The sequence below is a fragment of the Oncorhynchus mykiss genome, chromosome 26, assembly GCF_057628025.1.
Source record: "Oncorhynchus mykiss isolate SJ-2025 chromosome 26, ASM5762802v1, whole genome shotgun sequence".
NCBI classification, from domain to species: Eukaryota; Metazoa; Chordata; class Actinopteri; order Salmoniformes; family Salmonidae; genus Oncorhynchus; species Oncorhynchus mykiss.
In genome coordinates, this window is record NC_143047.1 from 7,593,320 (window position 1) to 7,620,727 (window position 27,408).

Below are 27,408 nucleotides of genomic sequence, written 5' to 3' on the forward strand. Positions count from 1 at the left end.
GTATATCACAGGTGTGTGTGTGTGTGTGCGTGTTAGGGTTGGGCAATATCAGTCTTTTCCTATCATGATCATGTACCAGTAAAGCATTGTGATATACGATGCTATCGCCCCCTATTGGCCAACCTCCCCAAATTATATATTTTTAAGTATGAAAAAAACAGCTAAAATTAAAGTAGGGCCACAGTGAGGAAATCGAATGCAACTGAACGAAAGATAATGTTGTTGAAAGCCTGGGCAGAGGCTAAGTGCAGGAACATCTTTTCTAATATTGCTTTCTGGTGGATGAGTGTTAGCATGGAGCGTCTGTGTGTAAGTGTGGCGCGCTGTGATGGAGTAGTGACTGTCTGATTAGGAATGGGCTGTGTTACCGTAGTGACGTGGGCTGGATGGAAGCAATCTACCGCAGACCCATATCTGCAGTATACAGTTGAAGTCGGAAGTTTACATACACTTAGGTTGGAGTCATTAAAATTAGTTTTTCAACCACTCCACACATTTCTTGTTAACAAACTATAGTTTTGGCAAGTTGGAAAGGACATGTACTTTGTCCATGACATAAGTAATTTTTCCAACAATTGTTTACAGACAGATTATTTCACTTACAATTCACTGTCACAATTCCAGTGGGTCAGAAGTTTACATACACTAAGTTGACTGTGACTTTTAAACAGCTTGGAAAATTCCCGAAAATGATGTAATGGCTTTAGAACCTTCTGATAGGCTAATTGACATCATTTGAGTCAATTGGAGGTGTACCTGTGGATGTATTTTAAGGCCTACCTTCAAGCTCAGTGCCCATTTGCTTGACATCATGGGAAAATCAAAAGAAATCAGCCAAGACCTCAGGAAAAAAAATAGTGCAAATCAATCCCAGAACAACAGCAAAGGACCTTGTGAAGATGCTGGAGGAAACCGGTACAAAAGTATCTATATCCACAGTAAAACGAGTCCTATATCGACATAACCTGAAAGCCCGCTCCGCAAGGAAGAAGCCATTGCTCCAAAACCGCCATAAAAAAGCCAGACTACGGTTTGCAACTGCACATGGGGACAACGATCATACTTTTTGGAGAAATGTCCTCTGGTCTGATGAAACAAAAATGTAACTGTTTGGCCATAATGGCCATCGTTATGTTTGGCAGCATCTTGTTGTGGGGATGCTTTGCTGCAGGAGGGACTGGTGCACTTCACAAAATAGAGGGCATCACGAGGAAAGAAAATGATGTGGCTATATTGAAGCAACATCTCAAGACATCAGTCAGGAAGTTAAAGCTTGGTCGCAAATGGGTCTTCCAAATGGACAATGACCCCAAGCATACTTCCAAAGTTGTGGCAAAATGGCTTAAGGACAACAAAGTCAAGGTATTGGAGTGGCCATCACAAAGCCCTGACCTCAATCCTATAGAAAATGTGTGGGCAGAACTGAAAAAGCGTGTGAGAGCAAGGAAGCCTCAGTTACACCAATTCTGTCAGGAGGAACTGGACAAAATTCACCCAACTTATTGTGGGAAGCTTGTGGAAGGCTACCCGAAACGTTTGAACCAAGTCAAACAATTTAAAGGCAATGCTACCAAATACTGACTGAGTGTATGTAAACTTCTGACCCACTGGGAATGTGATGATAGAAATTATAGCTGGAATAAATTATTCTCTCTACTATTATTCTGACATTTCACATTCTTACAATAAAGTGGTGATCCTAACTGACCTAAAACAAGGGATTGTTACTAGGATTAAATGTCAGGAATTGTGAAAAACTGAGTTTAAATGTATTTGGCTGAGGTGTATGTAAACTTCCGACTACAACTGTATATATGGCTGGTCTACCGTCTTCAGAACTGAATATTTATTGCTATTTGCCTCATAAAAGAATAAAAAATCAAATCTTGTTTTCTAAAAGAAAAGAGCCACATTTCTGGGATCTTTTATTTGAACCATGGGAACAACACTTTCCGTTGCGTTTTGTTTTTGTTCAGTGTCTGAAATGTATGGCTCACCTTTTCTTACTATTTGGCCCACTTCTTTTCAAGGCTAGAACCATTTTTTTTCTTCTAGTGGTTCTAATGCTTCTGATTTTGATGTGCATTTTGATAACATACCTTTTTTCACTTTTGAATGTACATTGTTTACTAGGTGTTGTGTAATAAATGTTGGCTGTTCTGTGACCACTCCCTCCTCAATCAGGGGTGGAAGATGCTTTGTTCAAAAGAAGACTTTGTTTCATTGTATCTTCGGCCATGCAGCTGAACCGCGCTGGAGTTTGAAAATCGTTGTTCCATTGAACATACCATACAAATAAAGGTATTTTAATGAATTATATGAAGAGTGCCTTGATTCTCCTTTCTTTTTGATGACAAATTGACCCCTTTTACCAAAGAGCACCTATCTACAAAGACCTATTATTGTGTACCATAGCAGCACTTTCCTTATTTTCTTTGACAAATAATTGAGTTTGTTCTATCATAAAGCTTTTATTGAGAATAGCCTAAGCTATAGACTTTCATTGTTATTTTATGAAAGTCACAATTTTAGGACAACTATAGGCTAGAATATTTGGGAAATACACAACTGCTCATTAAGCTTGGGCAATATCCAGATTTTCATATCGTCATACTGTCCTTCTCTCATCCCAGGATTTATGTTATTACCGGCATAGCACACAAGGGGGCTCAAATAATGCAAGAAAAGCCCATTGTGCCTCTAGTACCAGAATGCTAAAAAAATTAGCAAAAACTAATAGCGAATTCACAGACGCTGTTAGCTAAATGCTAACGAGCGTAAACAAACATAAAGACAGGCAAATCCAGCTCATAAAGTTATGCAAGCATAGCTAGTAGCTGCCGAATGTCGTGTGGACATTTTATAAATGAAATTGAAAGAGGGAGACTGCTATTACTCCAGAAAAGCTTAATCATTTGCAGCATGTGTACACGGAGCAGAGGAGAAAAGTTCGGAGGAGGAATAAAACGCTAGTTGGAAGCACAGGGAAAGAATGACAGCTGTGCAGATAATTCTTCCAGAGCTCTTTGACTTCTGGCAGAAAACCATACAGGTATATACTTCATCACCTCATGTGCACTGCACAACAGACTCCGCCATCTCCCTTTGTGCTATTTATAAACAAACACGACTGGATGTACGGTTCTGGGGAACTATGGCAAGCTTCATAATATAAAATCATGTGACATTTATTGCACAAATTAATGGAGGTATTAACTGGAGGTATTAACTTAAAGTAGCTACAAATATTCCAACTTGATGGTTTTGAAAAACTATCCCTTGGCTTTTTTCCAAATACCCCTGTATAAGGTATATACGGTATACCGCCCAAGCCAACCGTTCATAACTTTAACATGAATTAAAGCTTTTATGATAGGTTATTGGCCATTTGGTTATCAACCACACTTGGAGGGATTTTCCCAGCTCGCAACTTGATTAGATTTTACTATAGGCTATTGATATTGTTTGTTCTCTATCTCTATCACACTTAAGGACTGTACATTTATACATTAAAAAAAAAGTTTAGGCTACAGTCTAAAGCCCATGCATCCAACAGAAAGATGTTTTCTGACTGGACATTTTGCGCTTCTTTGGCGGAATTCTCCGCTCTGTCTGGCCTACATTGCTCTCTAGCATTCTGTCATATTAAAAAGGTCATAGCAAGTAGGAATAGTCAAATTACTCAGAATTTGACTATACTTGTGTGCTGCCCTGCTTTGCACTGCGAGAGGCTGTTTTTTACTGCAGGGCGCCAGCCATCGTCTGTCATATCACGATGTCGTTGCCATCAATGATGATTGACGGCCATTGTCGACGGTGACGACGTCGTGAGATGACAGACAAGGGTTTAGCCTACGCTATCGTGATATCGCCCAACCCTAGTGTGTTTTGTGTGTGTTTCTTCAACACCTTTGTGACCGCGTCAATAGGCATTGATCAGTCTGCTTACTCAGCATTCAAGATCAGAGCCACTTTGAGAATAGACAAAGACCAACTCCACTTAACACCAAAGATCAGCGGTGAGCCAGGAGATTTGGGTCAAGGTTTTCCTCGATTTTATCGCCCCGTCTGTCTAATGCTAAAGGAACTTGGCGGTGAATGCAGACCCATGCCCTACCTCTGTGTCTGCTTAAATCAGATGGGAGATAAAACTCTAATCTAACTCTCTGACTGAAAGGAAATGGCCTCCCTTAAAGTACAAGGCATCCATACAATTTAAATGTAGTCCATTTGCAGGGCAAATGCAGAGCACACAATGAAGGACCACATACAATATTCTGCCACAGACCCCCCTAGGATCTTACCCTTTACCATCTTGGCTCTTGTGTAGATTTGTAAGGATTTGATGGGTATCAAGTGAAAATTCCACCTAGCTTGTTAGAGGGCAAGGTAGAGCTATAAACATATTGCTAGTACCTAATCAATCCTTCCAGAGCTACACACGAGTTGATGGGATATGTTTGTATCTTACGTTAAGCACTATGGATTTAAAATGGAATTGGACTGCTACATCCTGAAATGAACAGATGAGTACTGTGCTTTTTTCTTAAACGGGACAGGGGATTTGATTAGATAAATTGTTTTATTCCCATATTAAGAGGGCAATCAGTTATTGCTACTGTGCCTTCAGAAAGTATTCACACCCCTTGACTTATTACACATTTTGTTGTTCCAAAATGGATTAAATCTAGATAATTTTTTTTTTACCCATCTGCACACAATACCATGTAATGACAATGAAACATGTTTTTAGAAATGTTTGCAAATGTATTGAAAATGAAATACAGAAATGTCTTTTGAAAAGTATTCTCACCCGTGAGTCGATACTTTGTAGAAGCACCTTTGGTAGCGATTACAGCTGTGAGTCTTTTGGGGTAAGTAGGAGTTAGGAGTCTAAAGTTTTGCACACCCGAATTGTACAATATTTGCCCATTTGTTCTTAAAGTTTCAAGCGCCATCAAATTGATTGATGATCATTGCTAGACAGACATTTTCAAGGCAATGTAATTTGAAACTGTAACTTGGCCACAATGACGTCTTGGTATTGTCCTGCTGAAAGGTGAATTTGTCTTCCAGTGTCTGTTGGAAAGCAGACTGGTCCAGGTTTTCCTCTAAGATTTTGTCTGTGCTCATAGCTCTGTTCTGTTTATTTTCAACCAAAGAAACTCTGTAGTCCTTGCCAATTACAAGCATACTCATACAAGCATACTGCAGCCACCATGCTTGAAAATATGAGTGATACTCAGTGATGTTTGATTTGCCCCAAACATAATGCCTTGTGTTCAGACAAAAACATATTTGCAACATTTTATGCATTATTGCAAACAGGATGCATGTTTTGGAATCTTTTTTATTCTGTACAGGGTTCCTTTTCACTCTGTCATTTATCTTAATATTGTGGAGTAACTACAATGTTTATCCATCCTCAGTTTTCTTATCACAACCATTAAACACTGTTTTAAAGTCACGATTGGCCTCATGGTGAAATCCCTGAACAGTTTCCTTCCTCTCCGGCAACTGAGTTAGGAAGGATGCATTTATGCACCATCTAAAACCTAATTAACTTCACTAGGCCGTGCCCTTCTTTGAGAGGCATTAAAACCTTTTTGGTCTTTGTGGTTGAATGTTATTTAAATCCACTACTCGTTTGAGGTACCTTATAGAGCATTGTTTGTGTGGGGTGCAGAGATGGGAATAGTTATTTAAAAATAATGTTAACCACTTATTGATCTTAATGTCCATGCAACTTATCTGATTCGTTAAGTGCTTATTTAGGCTTGCCAGAACAATTAATAATTTTAAAAAATTCAACATTATTCCACTTTGACATTGAGGTATTGTGTGTAGATCAGTGACACAAAATGTCAATGTTATACATTTTTAAATGCAGTCTGACAACAATGTGGAAAAAGTAAATGGGGGTGAATACTTTCTGAAGACACAGTAGAAAAATCGTTAGAAAAATATTACATGAAGAACACCCCCCCCCCCCCCCAACAAATTTGTAAGTCTTTGTTGTAACGACAGCCCCTCCAGGCATTGGCTAAACTAAAGAACGAACGTCAATCTGCAACTAAATCAATCAATCTAGATGTGAACTAGAGGTCTTCAGGGGTCCAGAAAGTTGGACCCATTCTGAGATCGAACACCACAAGGTTGGCACAACCTGAAACAGAAGATAAAGGGTCAAATCGGGGCAATGTAAAGGGGGTACGAGCAACCCCTTCCTCCGCCCTGTCATCGGAAGGTCTACCTGTCTCGTCATCTTTCAACGAGAGAATTCCTTTTCTCACTAAACCCTGACTAGCACCTAAAGCTCAGCCTTTAGGGCTTTCTCAGGGATAATGAATCCATGGACAGCTACAGCTAAAAGGTCTACTTTACGAAACCTCAAACAATCAATAGAGGGCACTTCAAAAAACTTGGATGGCTGAGGCAGCCATCTTGTACAATGCAGTCTACTAAACATACAAACTGAATAAGTCATCCAAACTCACAACCTACCATCACTAATCACAGAGAGCTCAGAGCAGCAGGGTGCGGTGGGTTTATTGGAATGATCCCGGATGAGCCCCCATTATGTTACGCCTCTGTGAAGAAGGAACGCAACACCCTGCTACAACTCAACTCCCCGTGAAGTGAAAGAGGTTTGGACTGCGAGTAAGGATGACAAAAGGCAGAATGTGGTACCGTTTACAAGGAATGTATTCCGTCACATGGTAATGTGGGGAAAGGGGCTGGACGGAACCAAAGCAAAGAAAGTAAATGTCAAATCCCCCTCTCCTACCTTACCTGCCTACAAACTACTTACCTAACGTGGCACCACCTGGTGCACTAACCAAAATACAGGGGGTGGTCCGCCCAGGTCTAACCTAGTGTGCCTAGACAGTGAAAATACTACGGGTATATGTATGCCTGCGGGCCTCTTGGCTAAGCACTCCCTAGGTGCCTTCCCCTTCCCCCCTGGGAACAAATGAAACAGAATAACACAAACAATTTCAATAACCAAAACACTGCGTCCTATTGACACACAGACATAATCAATCAGCACTCTCAATCAACCAATACACGACACACTAATCATCTCCCTATGAGAACAACCAACACAGTATATCGCCATCAGCCTCCTCTCTCAGCAATGATCTTTCTGCAATCTATATCTCTGCAATGAGTTCCCTTCTGAACAGAACACTGGCTTTTATATAGCTTCAGAAGGAATGGGTAATTGGAGACAGATGCGTCTTGACGAGGGGGCGGGGTCAGCTCACCAATTAGCCATGGAGTTGACCAATCAGCTGCTTGAGGGATTTCAGGAAGCCATTTCCTGAAATACACACATGCAAATACTCAAACTACAACACAGAAACTGGGGAATGTAACAGGGGAGTTTCTCACATTCTCTACAGATCCTCTCAAGCGCTGTCAGGTTGGGTGGGGAGCGTTGCTGCATAGCTATTTTCAGGTCTCTCCAGAGATGTTTGATCGGGTTCAAGTGCAGGTTCTGCTGGGCCACCCCAGGACATTCAGAGACTTGTCCCGAAGCCACTCCTGCATGGTCTTGGCTGTGTGCTTAGGGTTGTTGTCCTGTTGGAAGGTGAATCTTCACCACAGTCGCAGGTCCTGGGTGCTCTGGAGCAGGTTTTCATCAAGGGTCTCTCTGTACTTTGCTCCATTCATCTTTCCCTCGATCCTGACTGGCCTCCTAGTCCCTGCCACTGAAAAATATCCCCACAGCGTGATGCTGCCACCACCATGTTTCACAGTAGGGATGGCGGAAGGTTTTTTCCAGACGTCACGCTTGGCATTCAGGCCAAAGGGTTCAATCTTGGTTTCATCAGACCAGAGAATCTTGCAGGATGCCATGTGCCTTTTACTGAGGAGTGGCTTCCGTCTTGCCACTCTACCATAAAGGCCTGATTGGTGGAGTGCTGCAGAGATGGTTGTCCCATCTCCACAGAGGAACTCTAGAGCTCTGTGAGTGACCATTGGGTTCTTGGTCACCTCCCTGACCAAGGCGCTTCTCCACCGATTGCTCAGTTTGGCCGGGCGGGCAGCTCTAGGAAGAGTCTTGGTGGTTTCAAACTTCTTCCATTTAAGAATAATGTAGGCCACTGTGTTCTTGGGGACCTCCAATGCTGCAGATATTGTTTGGTACCCTTCGCCAGATCTGTGCCTCGACACAATCCTGTCTCGGAGCTCAACGGACAATTCCTTCGACCTCGTGGCTTGGTTTTTGCTCTGACATGGTGTGTGCCTTTCCAAATCATGTATAGTCAATTGAATTTACCATTGGTGGATTTCAATTTGCAAACATTTCTACGAACCTGTTTTTGCTTTGACATTATGTGGTATTGTGTGCATATTTTTTATTTTATTTTTATTTTTTATCCATTTTAGAATAAGGCTGTAACATAGCAATGTGGAAAAAGGGAAGGGGTCTGAATGTTTTCCGAATGCACTGTATATGCATAGAGGCTAATTCTAGTTTTTTATTATCTGAATATTTTATAAAGATGAACATTATATTGTTAGATTAAAGGAGTAACTCTGGTAGTTGGAGCGCTGGTTCGCACTGCCTTCATAGGCCTGCAGTAGTTCAGCCTAATAGACGTACCACACCAAACTTTCACACAAGTTTCTTGCTTTTGAGATTACCCTAATAAAATCAAATTGTTGTTTTGGGGAAAATAAGAACAGGTTATTATATTTCAGCATTAAATAAAGTTTTGCATCTCGCCATCTTTGGTTTTTCCTTTTCATTTACAGCGGGAACTTAATTTGGCCAAAGGAAATGGCTCAAGAATGAAACAAAACAATTGTTCCATATTTAAATAACTGGTTTAAACCTTCACAATAGTTTTGAACAGAGGCCTATATTGCAGCAATTAAACAAAGGCGAGTGCCTATAGGCCTACCCCACAATGACAACAATAGGCGTGTTAGAATTATATTTACAACAGGCCTACTTTTAACCTAAGTACGTAGCAAAGACAGTTCAAACTTAATTTAGCCACAAATGTTACGACAAAATACAACAAAATACTTTTTGCATATTTTAAAGAAATGCTTTAATAATGATAATTGATAGTAATAACATAGAATAATATAGAGCTAAATTGCATCAAAGCTGAATAGCGAGTTGCACACAATCCATTTGACCTCGCCAACATTCTTCTCGTCTTTGTTCATCATATTCGCATAGTCACTTTAACTATAGTCACTTTAACTATGCAATATTAAAACTTGTCCCTTACAGAGGACAGCCCCCTTGTCTGCTTCTTTTCACTATAGTCTGTCTCCTCTAACTTTCGTTCTACTTCAGTGAGAAAGTGAAAAAGGAGTCCATCTTAACAATCAACAGTAACCTAGGCCAAGGCGCCTTTCACTCGCGTTCTCTCAATCTCTCCTCAGCAGCAGGCGCATGTGAGGTGAGCAGCCGGGAACCAGTTTAAGCTGGACATAAGCTATGCGTTTTATTGAGTTGCAATTGGCTGACACAGACGACAAGCTCGCACAGTTCTCATCACCTCACACATTAAGTTAACAAAGGACGGGTCCAGTCGGTAAATACATCTGAATTGCACATACCCGAGACCCGTGGCAACTACATCAGACCCAACTTAGGTCTGAAACAAAAGTCATCATTTAGAACCCGGACCCGCTCGGTTCCTGGGTCGGATCTTGGAATTTTATGTCTGTTTGACCCGTGAAGACCTCTTTAATATGAGCCCAAGCTAATACCAAATATGTTCGTACTTTAGCAATGATTTAACTTTTTTCAAATTACAAGTGGTCAATACATCATTAGCCATATGGGCCTATATTGCATGAAAAAGAGATTGTATAAAGAAGATGAGCAAATCCATTGTTTAGTTTTTAGTATACAGTATACAGATACACAACAATAGATCGTCGACCCTCCACCACCCACAACTCAACATCCTAGTATTTCTGACCATTTAGGAATGTTTTGCGCTAGCAGTAACATTTAGTCTTCCCGTCCTATTTATGTTGTTCAATGTGGCAATAGTTCTCCTGTCCTTGGCATAGGTTTGGCCTCTTCTAGGCTTCTTCTTGGCATCCCCTGGTCAGATGTTAGCCGGCTAGCTCAACATCTACACAGAGTGTACCAAACATTAGGAGCACCTTCCTATTATTGAGTTTACACCCCCCCCCCCCACCTTCATAATAACATCAATGCATCAGGGAATGGACTCCAAGGTTTCTAAAGCGTTTCACATGGATTCTAGCACATATTGACTCCAATGCTTCCCACAGTTGTGTCCAGTTGGCTGGATGTCCTATGGGTGGTGGACATTTTTGATATACATGGGAAATTGTTGAGTGTGAAAAACACAGCAATGTTGCATTTCTTGACACAACCTGGTGTGCCTGGCACCTACTACCATTCCCCGCTCAAAGGAACTTGAGTCTTTTGTCTTGCCCATTCACCCTCTGGCACACATACACAATCAATGTCTCAATTGACTTTAAAAATACTTCTTTCACCTGTCTCCTCCCCTTCATCTACACTGATTGAAGCCGGTTTAACAAGTGACGTCAATAAGGGATCATGGCTTTCACCTGGATTCACCTGGTCAGTCTTTGTCATGGAAAGAGCAGGTGTTCTTAATGTTTTGTGTACTCAGTGTAGGTATGATTTATAACAAGAGAGGAATAGCTAGTAAGCTAACATTAGTGCACTAATGTTACGGTCCATCAGTTCCCGACCGAAGTAGCTATCCACTCCATCCGATCACACCCTGGTCTTTCCACAACCTTCATCAAACTACCTTTTGGATGACCAAACTTATTTTTTAGCAGATTATTGCTGTCTGAAGTGGCAGGTAGCCTATGATTAAGAGCGTTGGGCCAGTGACGAAAAGGTTGCTGGTTCGAATCTCAGAGCCGACTAGGTTATAAAATCTGTCTGTGCCATTGAGCAAGGTACTTAACCCTAATTGCTTTGCTAAATGACTAAAATGTAAATGTCTGTCTGATGTTGACAGGATAGTCCTTGGTTAAACTTTTTTTTCCGTGCTCTCAATAGCTAATGTCGTCCATGCTTGTTGGCCATGACTGTCTTGATCTGTGGTCTAAAGATATCATGTTATCTTAAAAGCATTTTATCCTCTAATCCTTGCCACTCTATTATGGCCATTTAGAGCTATTTGAATTAACAATATTGAACCTTTTTAAAGGAGATGTCTTGGGAACAAATACACGCCCATTCAGGCAAAGGAGTGTTCGCTCACACACTCCTTTGCGTAGTAACCCTGTGCACTTCCAGCCCGATAGACAGATGTTTCCCATGATTCTAACCATAGCTTGGACCCAGAGGGGTTGTGATAACTTTATGCCTTTTCATAACTGATTTTGGATCATCTCCCTACCAACTTGTTAAACTTGGCTAACCATTATCATCGAAGGGCAAACTGTCTGGGCCAGTTGTTCAGGGATGTTGGCAATGAAGATGAACTCATGGATACAATTTTTACAGTATGTGTCTGCATCCAGTGTGAAGGAAGTTGGAGTTAGTTTTGCGACCCAATGCTAACTAGCGTTAAGGCAATGACTGGAAGTCTAAGATAACAGTTAGCATGCTAGCTGTTACCATCCATTGATTTCCAGTCATTGCGCTATAAATGTTACCATTGACTTCCAGTCATTGCGCTAACGCTAGTTAGCAGTTGCGCTAACGCCAGTCAGTAACTTCAAACTGCACGCAGGGACTTAAAAATTGTATCCACGAGTTCATCTGGCTTTGGATCTTCATTGCCAAAATCCTGAAGCATCCCTTTAAGGGCGACATACTGTTTGTACAGCTCCGTTGACATTTCACCACATAATCAATACGCCACAAATTAAAACTACGATTGGCGGACATTCTTAGTCCATTTTCTCAAAATAACAAAACGACAACGGTGACCCCCACTACCACCAATCGACTGCTCTGCTAAATTTAACTCCAGCGCGTCTAAATTAGATTTGTCTGTTTTACCTGTGAAGTCCATAAACATAGGGCCAGGGGATATCCATTTCAACCTAATCCCCTACCTTTCATTGTCTCCCCACAGTACTTTGTCCTGCTGCTGTGTATCTTCCTCCTGGAGATCCTCGCCGGTGTCCTGGCCTACATCTATTACCAGCAGGTAATGAATGACTTGATTCACCACCTGATTCCACTGCCAGGAACACCTATCTATTCCCAGAGCCTGTACAGAGACAGAAGAGTGTCTCTTTGTACAAACTGAAACCCAAACAAGGGAAGGTTCACGGATAATTCCCCATTCTCTTTCTCCATCTGTTGCTTTTCTCTCTCTCTCTCTCTCTCTCTCGCTCTCTCTCTCTCTCTCTCTCTCTCTCTCTTCCCCCCCCCCCCCCCCCCCAGCCCATGCCTGCCACATCTTGTTGTAGCATTTCTGTGGTGTGATAATAGCACTAAGATGTGATTCCCACTTCTGTCCTTGTCACTGCCACACACCCCTGCTGTGTTGATGTTAGACCTGAAGGAATGTTATCCTACCAAGCTTGTTGTGTGTCATTTGAACTCTCTCTGTGTAATTGTCTGCTCATGTTCCTTTGGCCTCGTCATCTCACTGCTGCAATGTTTCCCACGCTGTCAACAGGTCAAATAGAATCCTATTATATTTCTCTCTCTTCCCCTCCCTCCCTCGTTCATTTATTCCCTTTATCTCTCCTTTTACGTTCGGACTTGGCTCTACATTCTGTGGTTGCCATAGAAACTGTGGACCAGCTAGACGTAGGCCTATGCTCTTGCCTAAGTTTTGCGCTACTGTTATAAATGAATGAAAATGTACTTCTTCTTACCTTTTATGTATATAATTTCCTCTTTCAAGAGGAGTTCCTTCTGTAATTACAGTTTTAGCTATTCTGGACCTTTTGATACAGTGGATCATTCCATTCTATTAAATCGACAATGAGATGCATTACATTCCTTCAAGTATTATTTTACTGATGGAAGATTCACAGTCATTGGTGAGCTTATGTTTGCTTCTCCCACTACCTTATTCTCAATGTGCATGCTTCCACTTAGTCCTATTCAGAAAGACAAATGTCCCTTTTTGTTCCAGCTTAGTGCTAACATACCTGATTGAAGTCATCAACAGGGTGTGTTAGAGTTAGGCTAGAACAAAAGCCTGCGCTCAAATACCGTAGTTTCCCCTTCCTCGGTATTGTATATGCTTCTGTTTCTACCGTCTGCTGGATGGCTGTGTTGTAGTCTGACCAAGGTCATGTTTACTGTGTCCGTTCTCTCATATCTCCTGTGTCCCGTCTTCCTCTGCAGCTCAATGAGGAGCTGAAACAGAACCTGCGGGAGACCATGGTGCAGAAGTACAGGCAGCCAGAGCAGGAGCACATCACCAAAGCAGTGGACAAGCTGCAGCAGGAGGTAAGAGAAGGCACCATAAGCAGACTTGAGGAGTTTGGTTGGAAGTTTTTGGGAATATTCATGCGGGAATTTGTCGATTTTTCTCCAATGTGCATTAATATTCAGCTTTTTTATGTTTACTTTCATTGAATCTACTATTATTTACACTGGCATTGATATGTGTTTTCATTATGCATGGTTGCAGTATGTTATTAGCCCTACGTGTAACCCGTCATTATGAAACCTTCTGATTTGAAAGAGAGCCCGTTGTTTTGTATAAGGATTTGGTTCCTGAACTAAGTATCATTCAGCTCCTCTTCTGAAACAACTGCAAGACAACTGGGAAAGCATGCACCACCCTGTTTGTGAAATGCCCTCTCCTCTCCTCTCCTCTCCTCTCATCCCCTCTCCCTCTCCCTCTCCCTCTCCCTCTTCCTCTTCCTCTTCCTCTCCCTCTCCCGCCAGTTTAAGTGCTGTGGCAGCAACAGCTCGTCGGACTGGGGCGAGAGCGTGTGGATCCGCACCAACGAGGCGGATGGCAGGTTGGTGCCGGACAGCTGCTGTAAGACCCAGACGCTGGGCTGCGGCCACAGGGACCACCCATCAAACATCTACAAAGTGGAGGTGAGCGTCCGATACAGGGAGCAGCTGGTGTTGTTGAGTGTTAGAGTGCTTGCAATTCATAGTGCAAATTCTGCTTGAGTTCAGGTTTGTGTATCAAGATCATAGCTGCGGGAAGTACTTTGGGGGTTGGTGTGCTGTCATTTTTTTCGTGGGGGGGTTAAATATACCTAAGAATCAAAAGTAAAGGGAAAAGGTATAAATCATTTCATATTCCTCATATTAAGCAAACCAGACGGCACATTTTTTTAAATATTTTTTACGGATGGCCAGGGGCACACTTAACCACTTGGACAATCATTTACTAACGAAGCATTTGTGTTTAGTGAGTCCTCCAGATCAGAGGCAGTATGGATGACCAGGGATGTTCTCTTGATAAGTGTGAACTGGACCATTTTCCTGTCCTGCTAAGCATTCGAAATGTAACAAGTACTTTTGGGTGTCAGGGAAAATGTATGGAGTAAAAATTATTTTCTTTAGGAATGTAGTGGAGTAAAAGTTGTCAAAAATATTAATAGTAAAGTACAGATACCCCCAAAAAACAACTTAAGTAGTACTTTTAAGTATTTTTACTTAAGTATTTTACACCACTATGAACTGATAATACTTGTGGAATATAAAAATACGTGCCTGTTTTCCAGTTTCTTGAAATACATTGCAAATGCAGCTTATTTCTATGTGAACTGAAATGGTCTATTCAGTCCTTTTTAACTTTTAGTAGATGCTCTCATCGAGAGCAACCTACAGTAGTGGGTACATAAATGTGGGATCGAACACACAATCCTAGCATTGCAAGTGCCATGCTCTACCAACTGAGCCACATCATCACAAACCACTTGATGTCTCATTGTACTCTATTTCTCTATTGTGCATTGTTCATGGCGATACAGGTACACACCGAGATGACCAGCCTATGTGAAATACAGTCATTTACTTTAAGTGGTTTGTAAGGATGGTAAATGAATACTGCATAAAACGTGGTTGTTTTCCATGTTATTTGATCCAGAAAAATATTTCATTTGACGTGGATGTTTTGTGTCTTTTGCCCATAACTTTGCACCTTTTGACGTAAATGTTTGAGGACAGGGTTTTGTTCTTTCTGGATTCCATTAGAATGACAATCACTGAGGAAAAGACAGGGCAACGACTATTACAATTCCAACTATTGAAGCCCACAAGATACTGTTCTTAATTATACAACTACCTTTTTTCTACAAAGCCCAGATGCTGAAAATAGGTTTTTGCCCGTGCTACGGAAGTCTATATCGGCCCTCTGATACTAGTAAAGGCCCAGTGCACTACTTTAGTAAAACAAAGCAATTCTACAGTACCAGTATATATTTTTTTTATTTGTTAATATATATTTTTAATTCAGATTTTTCAGGGGGTGCTGCAGCACCCTCAGCCCCCTTACTTCCCGTGGCTAACATCAAGATTGAAAGTCACCTTAAGTCACACGCAACTTTCCTCTCTCTCCAGGGGGGTTGTATCACTAAACTGGAAAACTTCATTTTGGACCACCTGAAGATCATTGGAGCGGTGGGCGTGGGCATCGCCTGTGTACAGGTGAGCAAAAATAAGCCATTTCACTGTTTGACAGCACAGAGATGACCCAAGATGGCCACCGTAAACATCAGAATCCTTGCCCTGGTCTCTGGAAATTCAGGAGTAATGGTAGAAGTGTAAAGCAACCAAAAGTCATTTTTCAGTTTCATTCTGAATTATGTGGACACTGAATCACTTAAGCGTGTATTCTTATGTGGCCTCAGGCATATATGTTGAAATGTGCTGGCACCAACTGAAACATGTACAGTTGAAGTCAGAAGTTTACATACACCTTAGCCAAATACATTTAAACTCAGTTTTTCACAATTCCTGACATTTAAATCCTAGTAAATGTTCCCTGTCTTAGGTCAGTTAGGATCACCACTTTATTTTAGGAATGTGAAATGTCAGAATAATAGTAGAGAGAATGATTTATTTCAGATTTTATTTCTTTCATCACATTCCCAGTGGGTCAGAAGTTTACATGCACTCAATTAGTATTTGGTAGCACTGCCTTTAAATTGTTTAACTTTGTGTCAAACTTTTCGGGTAGCCTTCCACAAGCCTCCAACAATAAGTTGGGTGAATTTTGGCCCATTCCTCCTGACAGAGCTGGTGTAACTGAGTCAGGTTTGTAGGCCTCCTTGCTCGCACACGCTTTTTCAGTTCTGCCCACAAATTTTCTATAGGATTGAGGTCAGGACTTTGTGATGGGCACTCCAATACCTTGACTTTGTTGTCCTTAAGCCATTTTGCCACAACTTTGGAAGTATGCTTGGGGTCATTGTCCATTTGGAAGACCCATTTGCGACCAAGCTTTAACTTCCTGACTGATGTCTTGAGATGTTGCTTCAATATATCCACATATTTTTCCGGCTTCATGATGCCATCTATTTTGTGAAGTTCACCAGTCCCTCCTGCAGCAAAGCACCCCCACAACATGATGCTGCCACCCCTGTGCTTCACAGTTAGGATGGTGTTCTTCAGCTTGCAAGCCTCCCTCTTTTTCCTGACGATGGTCATTATGGCCAAATAGTTCCACTTTTGTTTCATCAGACCAGGGGACATTTCTCCAAAAAAGTACGGTATTTGTCCCCATGTGCAGTTGCAAACCATAGTCTGGCTTTTTTATGCCGTTTTTGGAGCAGTGGCTTCTTCCTTGCTGAGCGGCCTGTCAGGTTATGTCGATATAGGACTTGTTTTATTGTGGATATAGATACTTTTGTACCTGTTTCCTCCAGCATCTTCACAAGGTCCTTTGCTGTTGTTCGCAACAAAGTAAGTTCATCTCTAGGAGACAGAACCCGTCTCCTTCCTGAGCGGTATGATGGCTGCTTGGTCCCATGGTGTTTATACTTGCATACTATTGTATGTAAAGATAAACGTGGTACCTTTGGGCATTCGGAAATTGCTCCCAAGGATGTACCAGACTTGTGGAGGTCTACAATTTTTTTCTGAGGTCTTGCCTGATTTATTTTGATTTTCCCATGATGTCAAGCAAAGAGGCACTGAGTTTGAAGGTAGGCCTTGAAATACATCCACAGGTACACCTCCAATTGACTCAAATTATGTCAATTAGCCTATCAGAAGCTTCTAAAGCCATGGCTTCTAAAGCCTGGAATTTTCCAGGCTGTTTAAAGGCACAGTCAGCTTAGTGAATGTAAACTTCTGACCCACTGCAATTGTGATACAGTGAATTTTAAGTGAAATAATCTGTCTGTAAACAATTGTTGTGGAGAAATGTGTGGAGTGGTTGAAAAAATGACTTTTAATGACTCCAACCTAAGTGTATGTAAACTTCCTACTTCAACTGTGTGTGTGTGTGTGTGTATTTGTCTCCTCTCTCTCTTCTCTCTCTCAGATTGTGGGGATGGTGTTTACTTGCTGTCTATATCGGAGTTTGAAGGCAGAGCCTTACTGAGAGTAGAACACGAAGAGAAGGAAAAGGGAGGGGTCTAGTCTTTGCCACCCAGTGTCATCATATTCCAGCGACCCGTTTAGTCATGGGGTCTACCACTGTGCCACGCAAACAGAAGATGACATGATATGATGATATGACAATGTGTGTAATGGTCAAGGATGCACTTATGATAGTGTCTCTTAATCCATTCCTTGGGGGGACCATTTTGGTTCTAGCCTAGCACTAACTCCCCTGATTCAACAAATCAAGGGCCCCCCCCCCCCATAAAATGGAGAATCAGATTTATGCAAGCCGTTACATGCTATCGGATCCACAATGATCTATATTTTGGTAGTGTGCAACAACAGAGCAGTTGGTGTAACCGAGTGTGATGTAAAGATCAGTGGACCAAAATGGCCCGTGCATGAGAACAGCTTGCCTTAACATTGCAATATTCATGACTGTGGCTTAATGAGCGAGAACTGACCTCTGGGGCCGATTACCATAGCAACACATTATTTTTCATCAAGTAGCTATTTATACATCTACACACGCCTTTCACACTGTTTCTCTCAACTTTTTAATTGTTAGTTTATTTGAATTTTTTAAAATTTCTGTTTTAACTCAAGGGATTTCTACACTTATGCCAAAGTTGTCGTCAACACTGACTTTGTGTAACATCATATCAAACTGACTACTCCTGCATGCCTTTTTCATGTATACTGAACAAATATATAAATGGAACAATTTCAAAGATTTTACTGTGTTACAGTTCATAGAAGGAAATCAGTCAATTGAAATAAATTCAACAGGCCCTAATCTATGGATTTCACTTGACTGGGCAGGGGTGCAGCCAAGGGTGGGCCTGCACCCCTTCCTGCACCACTGGAGCCAGGTCCAGCCAATAAGAATGTGTTTTTCCGCACAAAAGGGCTTTATGACAGACAGAAATACTCCACCCCTCCCCCCTCAGACGATCCCGCAGGTGAAGAAGCCAGATGTGGAGGTCCTTTGCTGGCGTGGTCTGCGGTTGTGAGGCCGGTTGGACGTACTGCCAAATTCTCTAAAACGATGTCTTATGGTAGAGAAATGAACATGTAATTATCTGGCAACAGCTCTGGTGGACATTCCTGCAGTCAGCATGACAATTGCATTCTCCCTCAAAACTGGAGACATCTGTGGCATTGCGTTGTGTGACAAAACTGCACATTTAAAAGTAGCCTTTTATTGTCCCCAGCACCTGTGTAATGATCATGCTGTTTAATCAGCTTCTTGATATGCCACACCTGTCAGGTGGATGGATTATCTTGGCAAAGGAGAAATGCTCACAAAAAGGAATTTAAACCATTTCTGGGCTCTTTTATTTCAGCTCATGAAACACGGGACCAACACTTTACATGTACATGTTGCATTTTTATATTTGTTCAGTATATATTCTGATTGTCTTTGTGTGCCTTTGAAGATACATTTTTTTATTAAGTTTTGCTTTTATTCAAACATTGAATGTTATTTTATTGTGTATTTAACAGACCAATAGGAGGATTTGTGTGCCTCAAAGACGCCACAAACGAATAAACTGCTGTATTTCTGTCGGTTTTCCTTTATACATGGAAGTATTTAGCTGAAATAAACACAATTTAACCTGTTTGACTATGTTTTCAGGTAAATTAACAAGGTGTACAGTGGGGCAAAAAAGTATTTAGTCAGCCACCAATTGTGCAAGTTCTCCCACTTAAAAAGATGAGAGAGGCCTGTAATTTTCTTGCGTGGAGCCCCAGATTGAGGGGGGTGCAGACAGGCTGAAAAGATAGCAGTGGCAGCTGAACAGATAACTCATCCAAAGAGCTTTGACTTCTCAAACATGGCGGAAAACCAACACAATATGATTCCCCCGTCACCTTATTAATTCAGCCACTTAGATAACTTAGTTTAACTTTCAGAATTCTTCATTTTTCATGCAGGAAGAAAGAATATTAAACTCATAAGAAATATCTTGCTTTGTTTTGTAAACGCAGATCTAAAATGCTTATTGTGATTTCTAACTTGAAGAAAAACTTTAGGGAAAAGTAGCTGGTTACATTCTTTCTATGATAAACAGAAATATGCAAAAAAAATCCTTCCTTTTTTATTGTAATCTGATTTAGCCTACTTGTGTGGCTGCCAGACAAATAGCGTTGCACTTCTGTTGTCATCTGATAACTGAAGATATTTTCTCTCCAATGTTTTGCACTAATGTATTTTCTGTGAAGGAAAACTGTAGTTGCACGTCCCTGATCACTCGATTGAAGCAACAACAACAAAAAACTGGTCTGTCAATATACAACGGGACGGGACCCCTGTCAATTCACAGCTGGATTCACCTGCTCCTGCTTTCTCCAGTTGTGAAACTTACAAACAGATGTGACTGACTCAACTCTTCTGGGGAACTATGGTCAACTTCATAATGTATAATAATGTGACCAGTGAATTGAAAAACGCAATCTGCTTTATCTTCTAACATATTGCACAAGTTGATTGCAGGTATTTACTTAAAAAGTAGCTACAAATATTAAATGTAGAGGAACCTTTTTTTGATTTTTAAAAAAATAGTTACAACAGTATTGACGCTATTGGAAAAACCATACTGTGGCGATTTCCAAATACCACGGTATACCGCCCAAGCCTAGTATGCGATGATAAGTTGACTGAAAATATATTTATTAGTCTTTTTTTTTAATTAAATGTGCTGAGTTCCGGACCCCCCTTGGCATAGCAGCCTTCTTGTAGTTGAACCAGTTTACATTAACCTATAGCCCCAATATCAATAACCTAATCTAACTGCATTGTGCTTGTGAATTATGTGCCATTTAGGCCATGTCCCTCTTGTCTCCTCTGACAAGAGGAGAACTGACATGTAAGCCGACGTTGAGACGCTGTATTACAAGTTGTTGACTTTCAGGCCATGCGATTTACTTATACGACTCATAATTCATAACTGTTACTGTGGATACGTTTACACAAGCAGCCCAATTCTGACATTTATTCCACTAATTGGTCTTTTGACCAATAAGATCAGATATTTTTCAGAGCTGATCTGGTTGGTCAAAATAGTTAGTTACAGAAAATATCAGAGTTGGGCTGCCAGTGTAAACACAGTCTGTGGGTCTCTGTAATGAACTCAGCAGCAGCTGCCCAAAAAGCAATCACTCTTTCCAAACACCAGGAGGCAGCACTTGCCAGATAATTATCTTGGAATGTACAGTATTATTCTCGAGCTTAGTCCCTTGTGACACAGTCTGATGAAAACAACTGGAAAGAGTGCCTCCAAATCTTCAATATGAATTCTGTAGGTGAACAAGGATTTCCTCTGTTGAACCTACCGTAACACGCTAAAGAACATACCCCCTGCGTAATATGACAAAACCTTTTAAGTAAAGGTCAAATTACACTGCGCTAATTATTACTGTGCTAATGTCCAGAAAAAATAACAACATCCGTCCATTATAGACAATAAGCCAATTATGAATCGAGGTCTTTTGAATAGCACACATTCATGTGAACACCGCAAGGTGAGTCATTGTTTGCTAATCATGACTATAATAGTTTCTTAGAGGCAAAGCGTGTAAAGGGGGGAAAAAAATTGTTTAAAATTTTCATTGGATAAAAAGTAATGCAGCACATGGACCAATGTAGGATGCCTTCTGAGGCTGACCATCTGTAGAACCAGCCTAGACTCCGAGCCATACGAAATATCAGGGGTGCAACTTTGGTTTTAGAAGTGGGGGGGACATAACATTTTATTAAGTCTGATAAACACTCCACAAACAGCCTACCGGACCGCTCGGAGGCGTCCGCATGGTCCTAAACCATACCGTTGCCTCGTTTTGTATCACATTCTAATGATAAAGCTTTTGGGGGGACAAAAATGCAATTTCAGTGAAAGTTGCGCCCCTGCGGAATATACTATACATACAGTATTTCTGATCACCTACATAAAGCAAACGACTAGCAATCCAAAGGTTGCGTGTTTGGGTCACATTGGGGACAACTGTAGCATTTTAGCTAACCCTTTTCACCTAACCTGCTACATAAATTATACCATAATACTATACGTCACCAATGTATATGCTACTGTACGACCAGGTAAGATGTATGATACTATACCTCTAATTCGTATGATATTGTAAGACCCCTATTCAATTCATAATGTGACCTAACACACCATACTAAATGAGTGGTATTCAAATGTGGAGTTGCGACCCCTAGTTGGGTCGGGGTTGAACTGCAATGTGTTCACCCCCCCCCCCCACCACCAAATAAACAAATCTGTCATTTGTTTCGGGAACAAAAAATTAACAGTATGGGACAAGATAAAACATTTTAAGAAAGAATATTTGAAAAAAATGTCATTTGATTGAGTAAATGCATTTTTTGGTTTCTTTAATTTTGAATAGAGATTAGAAGGTTATTTGTTAATGTAAAAATCGAATTGTGCAGATTTTTAGGGTGTCATTAGATTTGGGGTGGGGTTGAGAGTAATTCTCAAGGTTAAAATGGGGTTCCCAAATATTCTGCCAGGAAAAATGGAATCCCTGCTGAAGTTTGGATTACACTGTACTTAATGGAGGGAAGAGATTAACATACCAAGTCCTATGAATTTCCCTGAGACCAGGTTGGTGCTCCCCATCCATGGGAGCTGCACATCGACTGATCCTGTGGCTTTCAAAATGTGTATCTGTCTGTCTCGGGGTGTTGGGGGAAAAGGAAGAAGACAATTGTCCATTGGATTCTATCTACAGTTGAAGTCGGAAGTTTGCATACACTTAGGCTGGTGTCATTAAAACTAGTTTTTCAACAACTCCACACATTTCTTGTTAACAAACTATAGTTTTGGCAAGTCGGTTAGGACATTTACTTTGTGCATGACACAAGTCATTTTTCCAACAATTGTTTACAGACAGATTATTTCACTTATAATTCACTGTATCACAATTCCAGTAGGTCAAGTTTACATACAGTAAGTTAACTGTACCTTTTAAACAGTCAAGGCATTAGAAGCTTCTGATAGGCTAATTGACATCATTTGAGTCAATTGGAGGTGTACCTGTGGATGTATTTCAAGGTCTACTTTCAAACTCAGTGCCTTTTTGCTTGACATCATGGGAAAATCAAAAGAAATCAGGCAAGACCTCAGAAAAACATTTGCAGACCACAAGTCTGGTTCATCCTTGAGAGCAATTTCCAAACGGCTGAAGGTCCCACGTTCATGTGTACAAACAATAGTATACAAGTATAAGCACCATGGGACCACGCAGCCGTCATACCGCTCAGGAAGGAGACACGTTCTGTCTGCTATAGATGAACGTACTTTGGTGCGAAAAGTTCAAATCAATCCCAGAACAACAGCAAAGGACCTTGTGAAGATGCTGGAGGAAACAGGTACAAAAGTATATATATCCACAGTAAAACAAGTTCTATATCAACATAACCTGAAAGGCCGCTCAGCAAGGAAGAAATCACTGCTCCAAAACCACCATAAAAAAGCCAGACTACGGTTTGCAACTGCACATGAGGACAAAGATCATACTTTTTGGAGAAATGTCCTCTGGTCTGACGAAACAAAAATAGTACTGTTTGGCCATAATGACCATCGTTATGTTTGGAGGAAAAAGAGGGAGGCTTGCAAGCCGAAGAACACCATCCCAACCGTGAAGCACGGGGGTGGCAGCATCATGTTGTGGGGGTGCTTTGCTGCAGGAGGGACTGGTGCACTTCACAAAATAGATGGCATCATGAGGCTGGAAAATAATGTGTATATATTGAAGCAACATCTCAAGACATCAGTCAGGAAGTTAAAGCTTGGTCGCAAAGGGGTCTTCCAAATGGACAATGACCCCAAGCATACTTCCAAAGTTGTGGCAAAATGGCTTAAGGACAACAAAGTCAAGGTATTGGAGTGCCCATCACAAAGCCCTGACCTCAATCCAACAGAAAATGTGTGGGTAGAACTGAAAAAGCGTGTGCGAACAAGGAGGCCTACAAACCTGACTCAGATACACCAGCTCTGTCAGGAGGAATGGGCCAAAATTCACCCAACTTATTGTGGGAAGCTTATGGAAGGCTACCCAAAATGTTTGACTCAAGTTTAACAATTTAAAGGCAATGCTACCAAATACTAATTGAGTGTATGTAAACTTCTGACCCACTGGGAATGTGATGAAAGAAATAGAAGCTGAAAAAAAATCATTCTCTCTACTATTATTCTGACATTTCCCATTCTTAAAGTAAAGTGGTGATCCTAACTGACCTAAGACAGGGAATTTTTACTAGGATGAAATGTCAGGAATTGTGAACATCTGAGTTTAAATGTACTGATTATATTGCCATTCTGCAGTTTCTCTGGATGAAAGCCCTGCTGCCAGTAGAATGCTGGTTACTTGTCCAACACTCCGAAGCCCTAAATCAAGCACCATCAGCACGCTAGAAATGCCATGCATGAAATTCGCAAATATTTCATCCGGACAGAAGCATACCTCACGGGGCAGTTGTCCAGTAATTTGCACCCACCACGCCAAACAGTGTATCTTGACCTGTAGGTCAAACGTGTTTGAAAATTATTTTTTGGTGGGGCTCTCTTTCTATACTCCTCACTTTTGACCTTTATTGGAAGGTGTTGTTGTTTCCATAGCGACAGGTGGTGAAACAAACAGTGGTCGATAACGTGCTTGTATAATTTGTCCTGGAGTTGTTGTCAGAGGTTGGTAACAGGGACGGAGACTCGGTGTCCCCGCAGGCATTCCCCCTCAGGGTAACTCACCAGCCAGGGGGAGGGGTCTTGGGTCATGGTGTGCAAGAGGGTCGACACAGAGGTGTGTGTCACCTAAGCACATCTTCCATCTTATTCAAAATTCTAAAAGAGTTGTATTTTTTGAATGTATTTTTTTTTTATACAGCTTCACGAAAAGACCGTTATGAAAAAGCTGGCCATGTGTTAATTTATTTAGGATTTACGGAGTTGAGGCCTACTGTTTAAGATACAGTACGTTTGCATAATTCAGTGGAGACTTGTGTATGTTTATCTTGTGCCCTGTAGATGGCAGCCTTCAGTCTATAAAATGGGGGGAAAAAGGATGCTCTTGTTTTGGCTGTCGAGCTGCAGACTTGAAATTGAAATTTAATTGAAATATCTAGCGTGAAGAAAATCTATTTCAACCTTAGTCGTGAAATAAATCTACATATCTGCAAGGCTCAGCCTGTCTAGCCTCATAAACTACATTCACATTGCACACATACATTCACCCAAAGAGACGTTGCCATTGCTATTAATAGACACACACACACACACAGGCCCACATACACGTGTTTATTATACAGAGACACACTATCCATCATTAAAAAGTAGAAATGTCCATACATGTTATTCAGAACATATTCTCAATGTCCTATACTTAAAAACATACCGAATGCATTCACACACATTTAAAAACTAACACATAAACACACAGACTAAAACAATCCCAGTAAGGGGTCCGCAACACAAAGTGGATGATGAACATGAGACCGGGGAAGAGGACAAGCTTCATTATCCCTGAAAGAAGATCCATCAATTATCAGTTTCCTTCCACTCTGTCTGGTCCAACTTCAGTTGACTGCCTCAACATTAGGACTACTTATTATATTTTTGGCTATTTTTACACTGTTATCAAGGGTGTTGTGAAGCGCTGACTTCACATTTTGGTGCTGATTATGTAACTTATTTACATTTCACCAATTGGAGAGTGACTGGCTCTGCTAAGTGTTCGAGTTTGAGCCATGATGGCAGCCCTCAAGCTCCCTGCAGACTAGCCAAAACACTGCTACAAAGAGGATAGGGTGACACAAGGTATTTTTGTCTAGTGTGCCCTAGCCAAATGTGGCATAACGTTTATGTCACCTATATATATGATATGTAATTACATTGTAAAATGTTATGATTTTGTGAAATATTTTGCTCATGAGTGGGGCGGTCTGGCCCTTTCTGTCCAATGAGGTAATTTACGGACAATATTTGTGTCCGTTTCAGAGTTTTTCAAGAGCACCCCCAGAGACAACACTAGTTCAGTATAGTGTGTTTAATGAAGCCTTCATTAGATGTACTTCAAGATGTTTCAAACGTGACTCACTTTTCGAATTGACATACTATTTATTTTGAGAACAATATTTCAGATGTTTATTTTTGCCCTGGGTAGCAGAGAGCTGCTGAGATCTGACTATAGTGCTTCCCTTCTCTGTGTCATTGAGGGAGAAAGCGGAGGGGAGAGCGGGAACACCGCTGGGGCAGAACCCGTCCGCTTCTATTTGTCACCGCAGACTCCAGTGGCCGGCAGTGAGACGACTTGCGTCCGCCCGCTCTGCCCGAACGGACGCTATACCAAAGATTTCTGGGAGCCCGCACCTCCACCATTGTGTTTCTGCCACACAGAACCCGGGCTGGGCTGACCTGTTGCACCATGAACCCCACAACCCTAACCCTCTCCCCCCTTTTCACACACACATGCCCACCCCCCACATGGGCATGGTACATGGGCACAAAGAAGGTGATGAGGGTAAATGAGGAAAGGAGGGAGGAGGGGGTTGGAGGTTAATGTAGTCAAGCAGGGCAGGCTGGCAAGGAGGGATGGCAGGCGGGAGGGAGGGAGGGAACTGGCCTCCCCCTTAGGCCAGTTCCTCCCCTTCCACATGAGTCACTCCCGAACACACAGGTCATCGGCTCCCTCAACATGGTAATGAATGAATTCCAAAGCATGCTGAATTAAACTGCAATCACAAGATGGGCCCGTGATGTCTCAGTCAAGCTGTCTCTTGCATTAAGGTTATATAATTGAGGCAGTGGGAGATGGAGGGCGACCCGACTGTGTGTAGGAGGCGTAGGGGAAGCCTATAGACTAGCTCGACTTCTATCCCTCGGTTTATGGTTACGCTCCGATACTAGCATGCCCATTGGAGGGTTTCAAAGAACAAGATCAGAGGAGGAGGCAGGAAGCGACATAAATGGGATATTAGTGTTGGTAATTGAATTGTTTCATTAAAGTCATTTTTTTAAGTCTGTGTTTTTTCAAGATGGTAGTGTATATATTAAATGTGTGATATTATATGTAAACAGACCATATTTTTTGAATAGAGCAGCAGATGCATTTGAAAGATGAAAGAGGGCAGTTTTCTGTTCATACATTGGAAACGTATGATTTGGAAGGAAATTCAGTACAATCAAACTCCCAAACTGTTCCATGGTCTGAATTCATTCCTATGGTAACTGGAAAGAATGGAAAGCTAGAAAAATGCTGTTGTCTTTGTGTTGCGCACAAAACTATCTAGACATACTCCAACAGCATTAGAAAACGGAGCCATAACTGTTCGTGTCACTTTCTGCTTGGAAAGCAGACAACATATAAAAACATGATATTCATTGGATAACGCCAACTCAATAGTGATGATGAGACATGTTAGACAGACCACAAACCGTTTATCACGTGCTCATGTCCCCAGCTTGGTTGCTGTGGTAGGGAGTCTGTCTGCAGTGAATGCAAGGCCCATGCCTTGTGCAGATGTGTTGTCGTTTGCACCCTTTGTAGCTTTCCTGGCTGGGGGGGGGGGGGATGGAAGCTGTCACTGCTCTAACTGAGTGTGTGTGCGCCCGGGCGGGTGGGCGTGCATGTGTGTGTGTGTCAGAATATAATACAGTATAATACAACTTTATTATCCAATGTGTGTGTATGTGTAGGGTGTACGAGGGGCTAGGTTAGTTTAGTGGTCCACCTTTGTAATGTGATTTTTGGACGAGATGCACAATGGAAAACACGACAACAGTTCCCCCAGATTTCATTTCACTCGGTCATGTGGCCTCCAGCACTCTACTCATGCTTGGTTCAAACTCATTTTTCTTTTCAAACAACCGCGCTGTTTCCAACACAGTCATACCCTTCTTTCGTTT

At 41.5% G+C, this 27,408-nt stretch overlaps 1 protein-coding gene across 2 annotated transcripts in view; it reads left to right on the forward strand.

The window, feature by feature from the left end:
* LOC110506086 (CD151 antigen) overlaps positions 1-27,408 on the forward strand; it is a 91,827-nt gene that overhangs the window by 33,039 nt on the left and 31,380 nt on the right. Inside the window, exons 4-8 of one of the 2 annotated variants that reach the window (XM_036963963.2) lie at positions 12,078-12,152; positions 13,310-13,414; positions 13,859-14,017; positions 15,494-15,580; positions 17,421-19,104. In XM_036963963.2, the coding sequence (XP_036819858.1) occupies positions 12,078-12,152; positions 13,310-13,414; positions 13,859-14,017; positions 15,494-15,580; positions 17,421-17,480 (486 nt within the window). In that variant the 3' untranslated portion in view covers positions 17,481-19,104. Of the gene's footprint in view, positions 1-12,077; positions 12,153-13,309; positions 13,415-13,858; positions 14,018-15,493; positions 15,581-17,420; positions 19,105-27,408 lie in introns of those variants that run through there. The other variant, XM_090221790.1, reaches the window with a different exon arrangement.